Source organism: Corylus avellana, chromosome 7 (genome assembly GCF_965113065.1).
Source record: "Corylus avellana chromosome 7, dhCorAvel1.hap1.2, whole genome shotgun sequence".
Taxonomy (NCBI): domain Eukaryota; kingdom Viridiplantae; phylum Streptophyta; class Magnoliopsida; order Fagales; family Betulaceae; genus Corylus; species Corylus avellana.
This window is the reverse complement of record NC_142496.1, coordinates 15,529,977-15,542,152: the sequence shown is the minus strand read 5'-3', so window position 1 is coordinate 15,542,152 and position 12,176 is coordinate 15,529,977. Positions and strand designations below refer to the sequence as shown.

General features: G+C 35.2%; 1 protein-coding gene across 1 annotated transcript; it reads right to left on the bottom strand.

Annotated features, from left to right (window-relative positions):
* Positions 1 to 5,928, bottom strand: LOC148584533 (UPF0481 protein At3g47200-like). Its single transcript, XM_088518283.1, has 5 exons — positions 5,830 to 5,928; positions 5,166 to 5,737; positions 4,325 to 5,083; positions 1,159 to 1,269; positions 1 to 264 (listed from the first exon to the last, which is right to left on the bottom strand). Exons 2-4 carry the CDS (start codon positions 5,661 to 5,663, stop codon positions 1,261 to 1,263), a joined length of 1,266 nt encoding a protein of 421 aa, XP_088374409.1. The 5' UTR covers positions 5,664 to 5,737; positions 5,830 to 5,928; the 3' UTR covers positions 1 to 264; positions 1,159 to 1,260.
* Between the last annotated feature and the right edge of the window lie 6,248 nt (positions 5,929 to 12,176).

Genomic DNA, 12,176 nt, shown 5'->3' with positions numbered 1-12,176 from the left:
TCAACATATAACTTTTAATCAAACATGGGTGAAAAATAGTTCTCATGCAGGGGGAAAAAAATAAAACATATTCCGACGGGAGCATTGGACAATGTCATGACCTTCTCAATAAAATGCTTGCATAAGAATGGAATAGAGAATACCTAACCCTAGACTATAGTAGATTAAGAAAGCAACCTACAATCATAAATCTCCTTACTCCTCGTACTTCATTCTTGCTTGGCTTCTTCTCTAATTTGCACTTCATTTCTGCTTTGCTTACCCCTGCAAGTTTAACACTCATTAGCACTTGCACATATGCTAACAGCAATGTCATTCTTATCTGCACATCAAATTTGCTCCTCCTAGTGCACGGTTTAAGGGAAAAATTTGATGGCAGCACCACTGGTCCTATTAGAGGTACATCATGCTCAAGAACTACATTAAGAGAGTCATATGTTAACTTTTGATAAATATTGTAGACTCTTAAAATATTGTAGGTGTCTAAATTTTAGGTCCATGCGCATTTCTTGTAGATTCTAAGGATCTTGTAGAGAACTACAATTTCATGTCCACGAACATTTCTCCAAAAAAAATTTACAAACCAAGCATGTTTCGACATCCAAGCTAGCAGGTGTGCAACACCTTCAAACTATTAATACCACAATGAGACAACTAGGGTAAGAATGGTATGTCTAAGAGTTTATTGCAAAAGCAACGACACTTGGACAAGCCCACCTTCTGCAATACTATAAAAACCGCAAGAAATTCACAGTCTAGTGTCTATAGCTACATGCTTTATATATTGACAAAGGTTTAATGGATCCAGTAACTTAAGTCACAAATTTAAGAAATTTTCTCCTCCTGAATTGAAGAAAATGTCACAGAAAAACAAAAAATAGAAATAGCCACGGATGGTCATAAAATTTAATTGGAAAAAATTGAGAATAATATTGCTCATCCAACTCAAAAGTTATGAATAAAATTTTCAATTATATTAACCATCATATGTTCTCAAGAACTATGCATCAGTACTATTAGTTAGAGAAAACAATATATGGTACTGCAGAAGAAGTTATGGAAAATTAACTAGTTGTGCACAGAAAATGTTTGTGTTTGGTAAAAAAACAGAGATCGAGGATAATGGAAATTAGGGAAATTAAGCAAGACACTACTTACAGTAAAAGGCAATCCGATATGCGAGTGGCGTGGTCCATCTTATATTCAAGGAGGCAAACAACCGTTATATCCAACCTCCTCTCCTTGAGCTTACGAGAGACATCAACTATGCTGCAGTGAAGACAAGAATCAGACGCACGTTGTAAAAAGCAAAACCTGTGATTGTCTAAATGAACAAAACTAGGAATAAACGAGGGGTCATCTTCATTAAAAAACGAATTTCCCAGAACACTCAGATTGCCTAAGAACCACACATCCAACTCTAGATCGTAGGCAAGCAAGCGAGCATTATGTAGAAGCCAGTATAAAGTATTGGCTACCGTTAAAGGCTTTCCACACCATCCTAGAGGACAATGACGGTGTAACTTGCGCTGATGACGCTCAAGCTCTCGCCAACAACCATCCCCCACGTCATATGTATAGAAATCAGCCCATCTATGATCACTATCCCCCGGAAAACATGATGAAGCAACAAGAATCCTGTCTGGATTCTCAAGAGCTGCAATAATAAAGCCGTCGTATGGCATTCTACCGGGAGGATCAGGCAACACTTCCCATTCATTAAGAATCGGGTCAAATACCTCAGCATCCGGGATCGTAGTTGGAAAAGTATAATCCATAACGAAACCGTCAAATAGCTCATCATCCGATGAGCTATAATTAATAATGGGGTCGTTAAATACCTCATCGTCAAAGGCATTATCTTCCAAGCGGACAGGTGGAAAACAACAATAGTGACCATCCCACACAAACAGCTTATTACCCCCAATGACGAAGGTGTGGGGTTGGAGTCTGGGACAAATCATTTTAGGAACAGGAACCCAATTATTATCAGGATGGTTAATGTCTAACTTATAGACATTGCGAACAAACGGTAGAGGCGAATCAGAATCGTACTCAGCAACAGAAAGATAGCAGCGATGACCACCAACACAGTACAAATCCGAGCCTAGGGTTGCAAAACTGTAGTCCTGGTGATGATTTCCTTTCCAAAATGGACTGATCATCTGCAGCTTCTCACCGTCGACCTCCTGAGAACCGCCCGCATGAACAGTAATCTTATACCACCTCGAATGCACCGCCTCCCCCCCACAGCTCCAATAGGCATATGGAAAACGATGTCGTAACAAATAGATGGTGATGAATCATCACTTGATGGCCTCGATAACCCTGGCATCGTGGATCCCTCCATCTCCATGGAGTATTTGGGATGAGGACGGTTGCTTGGAGAACGGCGAGCGCAGCGGTTAGCTTGGAAGATGAAACGTCACTGAAACAAGATTACAAAAAGGGAGTAACTTCCTTTGGCTGGGCCGAATTTGGTTTTGTTTTGGGTTTTTTTTTTTTTTTTTTTTAACCCATATGAGTTTTTTATTTGGCCCATTTAGTTCGAAACCCAAAGAGAAAATGTGGTCCTCAAAAAATTTTATGCTTGCCCAAATTTCTTGGTCTTTGGTCTCCAAAACCCAACGGTCGAAATAATTGGGTCTGATTCCAACGGACAACCCACACTTTTGATGAGACCCATGTGCATTAATGGTGTAACCAATACCAACTTTTTTATTTTTTTTGACATGTCCGCACAAGAAGATGGAGGGGGATTCGAACTAGTGACCTCTGATTCATTAGGCGTGGTCCCAGCTAATTGAACTATCTCTTGGGACGTAACCAATACCAACTTAGTTGGCAATTGAATGCACCCTTTATCTAAAAAAAAAAAAAAAAAAATTGAATGCACCTACCGGTCTTGCGTTTATGTAATGTAAGGGGAGTAATGATATAAGAGGCATCGGCGTATGTGAACAGTAAGCACGCTAATGACGGGGCACATATCACGTTTGCCCCAAATTAAAAAAATATATATCAAAAATTCAAAAAAAATTCAAAAAACGCGTTAGAACCCATTCTCCAACAAAAACCATTCCCACGACTTAGGCACTTACCAGCCCTTGCCAGGCAAAAACTTGTTGTGCCAAATACTCACCTAAATAAATAGGCAAATACTTGGTACGTTTTACTCGCAAGTACATAAGATCAAACGATAGTATAGTGCATAAGTACCAGATCGATCCCACGAGGATTGTTGATTTTGTTTTACAATTTAGAAAAATATCAAATTGTCACTAAATTGATATTATGAAAAAGAAATAAAAAGATATAAAGATAAATGAAAGGTAGGGCATTGATATCCACCACTAATTATATTTAGATAATATAATAATATGTCAATAATCCAATCATGTTATGAATACTTAATGTTTGCCAATCTAAGGGTATGTGTGTCTACTTCTTAAGCTATTGATTTTTCTAAGCAACGAATTAGGCATGAGTGTCTACTCTAATTATTTTATTTCTTAAAGGATTTAACATGGGTGTCTACTAAGTTGTTCTTTAAGAAAGCATAAATATGTGAAAATCGACAAACACATGAGGCCTAGGGCATGGGTGTCTACTCCCGGTTCCCCATGTTGATTAACTCAAGAACCCGGTATGGATTTCTTTTGTTACTCTTATTAAACCCAGGATTCGGTCATCCAAATTAATTTAATTAACTAGTTCATACCACATGCATATAATGGCCAATCACATACATATAACGAATTCAAGAAAACAGGAATTAATCAAGTTAAGCAATACAATATAATTATCACAAATGCGCCAATATTGAAATATTAAATAAACATAATTATGGCTTCAATTTAACCCTCTTTAAGAGTTAGTTATACATAATTAAAATAAAAGAGAACGAAGAGGGAAAGAAAGAACCAAAAACGACTCCTTGAAGTAGTCTCCAATTCCTCTTCCCAAAGTTGTCTCATTCAAATTGTGTATTGAATTGTGAGGCTTAAATGTCTATTTATAGGGCTTAGGAGAGTCCTAAAAGCCCTAATAATCCTAAGAAATTCAGAGATTTAGGTCCTAGTCCAACTAAGATAAATATATACTACTGCTATACTTGTCCTCTCAAATTTAGGAGTCCTTTATTTTTATACAACTACTATCCTGACCGGGTTATATTGCCTACCATTCACCCCTTGTGATCACCGTCTTTGCAATCGCAAACCTTAATGGTGGACCAGATATAGATCAACGTCAGTAGATTGGATATGTATGCTGTGATAAAACGCATAAAGTTTAGCTTGGAGAGAGTGCGGTAAAATCTAACCATGGCCTCATGTGTTTTATGATGACGGTTGACGTCATCTATCTGCTTCATCATGTAGCAGTCATCCATATCAATCTCAAGCTCTTTGGTGAGACTATTGAAAAGATCCACCACCTCCTGGTCGCCACCCTTTGCCTGTTTGATAATCCCCGCACGACGAAGAATGTTGATATCATCAACCGTATCCACTATGCAATCCAAGAAAACTGCAAGACAAGAAAAATAGGGGCGTTTTGCAGATCTATAGCTCTGCTCATAAGCTATCAAGTTCCTCAACAAAGTGCTGGTGCCATCATCAATGTATAGAGTAGGAATCGTCAACACTTTGTTCTTATACTCTATGTTAAGAAAGTTACTGGATTTTTTTTTGAATCGAACCCCAGTATAAGTAAGTGTCGTGGCATTATGGACCCAACCCTTCCCAGGAATTTTTTCATATTTCCTCTGGTTATCCCTTTTAGGACCTGAACTCTTTGGATTTATGAAGGTAGACTGAAACAGAGCTAATAGATGTGCATGCTCTTGATTGGTGTTCAATATATTGTCTGACAATTTGTCCTTTCCAGGTCTCAATGGTTCAAAAAATCGGAGAGCAAGCTCGTTGAGAGGAGTAATTGCCTTGGTCTCGAGGGTGGTGATGTCATATATTTTTTGCAGCACAAACATGGGAAGTTGGTTCTCAAGCATAAGTAAATCACGACCGATATTTGGCACCATCCAACGTGTTTCTAAAATGGGCTCCTCCACATCACCATTTCCCTGCTCCAAAAAAATCAAGCAATTAATATATATTAGTGTCTTTCTTCATGTGAGGCTGTTGATTTCTAAAGAAAAATAGTACCTTGGAAGTTGTCATGGTGGTGTGCAAGCGCAGGAGCTCTACGATAAAGCAACCGTCAAGGAGCATCATCCGGACAAAATCATCACTGTTTATACCTCCAAAGTCCTCCGAATAGCATTTTCTGGTTTTTTCCTCCATTTCTTTCATGGCATTTTCAAGATCTACTACACAGCCACGGCTCCTTTGGTTTTGAAGGCGACTGAGAAACCGCTTTTTCTGATCTTCAAAGGCTCTCAGAGCCTCTTGATTATGATGAAATGGACCTATGCTTACAATCCTGGGGCTGTAAGCTCTGTTGTCAACTTCACGCACATGTGCTGGAACTCTGAATATCGACCATCCTCTGCCGCGTGTAGCAGATTCTGAAAGAGTTTTTCCGTTATCTTGCTCAAGGGTATTTGATTCTGCCACTTTTTGGACACCTGAAGCCTCGTCTATTTTGATGTTAAAAGAGTCTGACTTATTGTCAAGACCCCTGTCTCCCAACAGAGTCTTCATGGAAATGGTCAGTAGTAATTTTGCTCCGCATGGCAAATATTTAAGCAAGGATATACCAATTAGAAAGCCTAATTCTTCAAGCAATTTCAATGGAAGAGAAAGAAGAGTCAAAGAAAAGAGACAACAACACATGAATGAAACAAGCACTATATATGGTCAATTTTACCTAGTACTGCTGTAGAACTTCGAATCTCTGCCACCCCAGTAGTGGAAGTTTCCCAACTGATAATTTCAAAGAGAAATGGCACGACTTTCCTAGTTTCAGTTGCTGATCATGATGAGTAGTGTGAGTGTCGTTTGCATATATAGCTAGGGACCCAAAAACATTCTGATGCTGCATTAACAAATAGGCGGCATATATTTGTAGTTGGTGTTAGTTGGCGTGGGGTCTTAGTGTCTCTACTTTTTTTGACTAATCAGATACGTGCATGGGTTGAAATGCTAGTCACAATTATATGCTGATTATTTTCTGGATTAATTACTTTGAACTATTTTCACCTGTTTTGTTTTTGTATGAGAATGCAGATGAATCGGAATCCTTCTAATTATTGCTTATCCCTCTACATTGAGTTTAGTAAAATGGGCCTTTTAATTAAAGACAGCCCAACCAATTGAGGACAAAGTTCAAGAAAAAAAAAAAAAAAAAAAAAACTAGAAATGGACCTGAAGTATGATTCAGTAACTTCTTGGCACAAAGATCACTGATCCAATAACTTTTTAACAAAAAAACAATGATCACAATGGATTTGCATATTGATTTGATTTAGAGTCATAATTATATTTTATATACTATCATTTTATACTATGAGATTTTATTGTCTCTAATGTAGTAATGTCATGTGGGTTTTTGTAAAAAGCGGGGCGTTTAAGGTTCTTTGAGATATGAATAATTAGGGAAGAAATTAGAAGTTCAATTTTAAGGGAGACAGACTATATATGTACTGCATATAAAAAATTCTAGAGGTCAAAAAAAAATTTACTTAATTGAACCTTGTTTCTATCATTCACTTTTCATTTCAATTAAACATCTCATGTCTTAATTGAATGATTAAATTCATTGCTTCCTATCAACTTAAATTTTTGAGATAAATAATGATTTGATATTAAGTGCCTCAACCTCACAACATAGAGATTGAGTGAGGGGGGAGAGAGACTTTTCTCACGCTGTTGTTGTTACACATTGAATGCTGAGACCAATCATCTATTTTAATAGACTTAATATCATATGAAAACATTCATACATTTAAGTGTCTTGTTAATGCTACGGAGTAATGTTCAACTAGATATAGTTGGGCTTGCCAGCTAATGGGCATCCCCTCATTACCATGTACACCTATATATATTTGAACCCATCCAATCATCAAAAGCTCTAACAACTAAAAACTTGAACGGACATATAGTAGCTATGACCCAATTGAATGGAGGAAGATGTTTCAACAATATCTTTAATAATGAATTAAGCATTTGCAAATGCTATGGACTTTTGTTGTATTATCCACATGCACAACAGTCGGATATCAATTAGAGTATGAAAAGTACTTCTTTCATTATTCCATTTCAAGCATTGACAATGTTATGTACTACAATTTTTTGTTTCAACGTCGTAGAGCCCATATCATTTATTATGCATCATCATCAAATGCCCCTTGCTCGTGATGCACACGTCCTACGTGGAATTGCCAAAGGAACTTAAGACGATTAACCTGCCTGTACGTGTCTCACATCATCACATGCATACTAATCCTTGGGCAATGCCACGAAATGTGCATGACGTGCAGGATAGCTTCGATGATGATGCATTATAAATTTATAATTAATGATTGGGACTCTTGTGTATGAGATGCAAAGAGTAGTACCTCTCATAATGGACCCTGCCTTGAACGTACGTGTGAACTATCTATACAGCAAAAGTCCACAATATTTACTAAAGATGTTAGTCGAGGTTTCCTCACTCTTATAAATGGCCCAAGGCCTAAGACTCATTTATAACAATGTTGAAATGTCTTTCTCCTTCAAGTGCATGATAATGTCTCCTCGCACAAGAGAGTTGTTTCAAGTTTTGATCGATAAATACGTGGATATATGATTTATATATATATCAATCAAATATAGAAAATATCTTTTTTAAAATGTATTTTCTATATTTGATTGATATCATAAAATTCTTTATTTAGGAGTTGATAGTAACCAACGACCGACAGAGTTTTCATTAAAATTGAGTTGGATAAATTTCTTTCAATTTAGTCTATAAAAGTGACATGTGTCCCTTGTTAAAAACTCATGTGCACTTCTTATGTTATTAAAAAAAAATGGACACATGTCACTTTTATAGACTAGGTCGAAAAAAAATTGTCCAACCCAATTTTGAGGAAAACTCTGTCCGTAACGAAATCCTACAAATGTAACCAAATCTTGAGAATTTGATTATAATATTTGTATTCCCTCACTTGCCTATAAATAGAGATCGACTTTTATATTGTTAAAAAAAAAAAAAAAAAAAAAAAAAAAAGTTAACAAGAACACGATGCAGCCCTAAGGGCAATTAAGAGTGGTGGACGTACGTTGATGTCTAATACCGAACCACCCTATTTTGCTTCCGCCACAGCCACATTTTATATTTCCCCACAAATTTCTACAAATTCTAATATAAAAATAAATGACAAAGTTTTCCTTCAAATTGGGTTGAAGGAATTTCCTTCAACCTAATTTATAAAAGTGACATGTGTCCCTTAACATGTGAGATGCACATGTTTTTTTTAATAGCAGGGGCAAAGTTGAAATACATTTTATTAAAAACTCATGTGTATCTCACATGAGTTTAAAAAAATGGACACATGTCACTTTTATAAATTAGGTTGAAGGAAATTCCTCCAACCCAGTTTGGAGGAAAACTTTGTCCAAAAATAAATCTAAAAAAATTTTCAAACAACTTTCCTCCAACCCACTAGAATAAAATCTGTTAAGAGCAGAATAATGCTATGAACCATATTTTTAATTATCCCACAATTCATGTTCAAGTATAACAAGCACGATCTCTTTGGCGTAAGAGAAATGCTAAATTGTTCTAGAGGAGGAATAAAGAATGCAGGTACATTATTTCAAAGATTTTGTTTTGGGTGCGATCTTAAATCAATTCCATTAACTTTAGGGGTGTTCGTACGTGACTCCTCTGGTTGTTGGTCTCTTTTTCTTTTTCTTTTTTTCCTGTTGTTATATTGTAGTTTTGCTTTCTTGTAGGCATCCTCTGGCTTTAGGCCGTCTTGTTTTTAGGAGCTGTGATCTTTTTATTCCTGTTGATTTTTTTTTTTTTTTTCAATAAACTTTTACTTGTCCAAAATAAAAATAAAAATAAATAAAACACCTGTAACAACCATGGTGTTGTCGTTACCTATCAATAAAGAGGCCCAACAAGAAAATTTGGTTTTTTCTGTGGACGTGAGGTCTTAGTAGGAGTTATTGCATAGAACATTCCGAAGGAGGTAAATGGGTTAACAAATGCCGGGAAAAAAAAAATTCGGATAGAAAGAGATAAATTTAATTACTTAATCATTAAGATTTAATTACTTAATTATTACGTTAATACTTTCTTTCAGGTGTGAACTTAAACTTCTTTTTAATAGGTGAGGCCCAACGCATGAAATATTTAATTTAAATAAGGTAAATTGACAGAGATAAGCTTCAATCACAAGACCTTTGACTTTGATACCATATTAAATTACTATTTGTCTCAAAAGCTTAAGCGAATGGTAATAAGTAAATTTAATCACTTAATCATTACTTTAATAATAATTTCTTTAGCGTTGGAACTTGGATAGGGCCTTTGGCACAAGGCCAATTCATATAGATCATAGGTCTTTGGCACTCAAACAGTGGCACCCAAATTTGTCATCACGCAAAGAACTACAGGAGATTCCACAATGGATTAATTAAGTTTTATGAGGTTCCTGCTAGTGCTAGGGAGTATTGGGCACTTGCACGACTCTTTCACCTTGACATATATATAGCCAATGATAGACCGATATATATATATATATATATATATATATATATATATATATATATATATATATATATAGTACGAAACCATATCTGTGGATTTAAAACCATTTCTTCTCATGCCAACACTCTAAGAATTTTGTGTGAAAATAAGTGGAAAATGGAAGATGAGTTCTAGAAGGCTTAATAATCTGTTCGTGCATCAATTTGTTGTAATTTTTTTTTTTTTTTTTTTACGTATCTAAGTCAAATCCTAAAAAAAAAAAAAAAAATGCTATGCTAGCTAGTATAGATGTTCTAAAATACTACTTGAAGTTTTTCAAAATATACTTGCAAAAAAAAAAAGCTGTAAGTTCAATTTTAAGGGAGACAGACTCCATATAAAAAATTCTAGAGGTCAAAATAACAAAAAATAATTTACTTAATTGAACCTTATTTCTATTAATTGACTTTTCATTTCAATTAAATATATCATGTCTTAATTAAATGATCAAATTCATTGCTTCCTATTAATTTAAGTTTTTGAGATAAATGGTAATTTGATATTAAGTGCCTCAGCCTCACCATATAGCTAGAGAGAGGCAGAGACTTTTCTCAAGCTATCGTTATAGCTGGGCTTGCTAACTGATGGGTGTCTCCTCATTACTACACCTGCTATATATTTAGACTTATTCAATTATCAAAAGCTCTAACAACCAAAAGCTTGGGCCGACATATAGTAGCTATCATGCAATTGAAGGGAGGAAGATGTTTCAAACATCTTAATTAATAATGAATTAAGCATTTGCAAATGTTATGGAGTACTTTTGTTGTATATATTGTCCACATGCACAACAGTCGGATATCATTTAGGGTATGAATAGTAGTACTTCTTTCATTATTCCATTTCATGAATTGACAATGTTATGTTATGGACAACAATTTTTTGTTTCAACGTACAAGCTAGCCCATATCATTTATTATGCATCATCATCAAATTAATTAATGCCCCTTGCACGTACGTGATGCACACGTCCTCCGTGGAATTGCCAAAGGAACTTAAGACGATCAACCTGCGTGTGGCTCACATGCATTGTAATTAATGACCGGGACTCTTGTGTATGACATGCAAAGAGTAGTACCTCTCATAATGGACCCTAGCTTGTACGTGTGAACTATATATACAGCAAAAGTGCACAACATTTACTCTTTTTTTGTTTTTTTTTTTGTTTTGGTTTTACATGGCCGCACAAGAGTATAAAGGGGAGATTTGAACTACTGACCTTTGCTTCATAAGGCGTGATCTCTAACTAATTGAATTACTCCTTAGAGACCACAAAATTTACTAAAGATGTTCAAATGTCTTCCTTCTTCAACTGCATGATAATGTCTGCCCCTAAAAGAGAGTTGTTACAAGTTTTGATTGATAAATACATGGGATGATTTATTAATGAATCTTAGAATATATGGAAAAAAAAGGGAAAAAAACATTTTACCCCCCCTAAAGTTTGGGGCGATTTTTAATTCGACCGCCAATGTTTCAATTTTTGCAATGCACCCCCCAAACTTGCAAATTTTTTTTCAATTTGACCAATTTCATCCAAAAATTTTCATATTGCCCCTAATTTTTTTATTTTTATTTTTTATAAAAAAAGATTTAAAAAAATCTTCAGGTTAATTAGCCACCCCTTTGGCCATCTGGCCATTTTTGCAACCCTCAAAATTTTTTTTTTTTTAATAAAAAAGTAAAAAAATTATGGGTAATATGGGAATTTTTGGATGAAATTGGTCGAATTGAAAAAAATTTGCAAGTTTGTGGGATGCATTGCAAAAATTGAAACATTGGTAGTCAAATTGAAAATCACCTCAAACTTTGGGGGGGTAAAGTGTAATTTTTCCAAAACATATTTTCTATATTTGATTGATATCATAATATTTTTTATTTAGGAGTTGATAGTAATCGAATCCTATAAATGTAACTAAATTTTGGGGATTTGATTATCATACTTATATTCACTCACTACCTTATAAATAGAGACTTTTATATTGTAAAAAAACAAAAGTTAACAAGAGCACAATATAGCCCTAAGGGCAATTAAGAGTGGTGGGTGTTGATGTCTAATACCGAAACACCCTCTTTAGCTTTCGCCATATTTTATATTTCCCCACAAATTTCTACAAATTCTAATATAAAAATAAATCTAAAAAATGTTTAAACAACTTTCCTCCAACCCACTAGAATAGAATCTATTAAGAGGAAGTAAAATAATGCTATTAACCACACTTTTAATTATCCCGCAACTCATGTTCAATGATAACAAGCACCATCTCTTTGGGGTAAGAGAAATGCTAAATTGTTCTAGAGGAGTAATAAAGATTAATGCAGGTGCATTATTTCAAAGATTTTGCTTTGGGTGCGATCTAAATTCAATTCCATTGACTTTAGGGGTGTTCGTAATTCCTCTGTTTGTCAGTCATTTGTTTTTAGAAAAAATATAAAAAAGCCTCCCAAATTAACAGCCGTTTTTTAAAGTGTCG

Bases quoted from the DNA above. Each gene is read 5' to 3' on its own strand.
- LOC148584533 (XM_088518283.1), bottom strand. From the start codon at position 5,663: ATGAAGACTCTGTTGGGAGACAGGGGTCTTGACAATAAGTCAGACTCT. The intron at 5,084-5,165 runs GTACTATTTTTC...TTTTTGGAGCAG, and splicing joins CCACCATGACAACTTCCAAG to GGAAATGGTGATGTGGAGGA.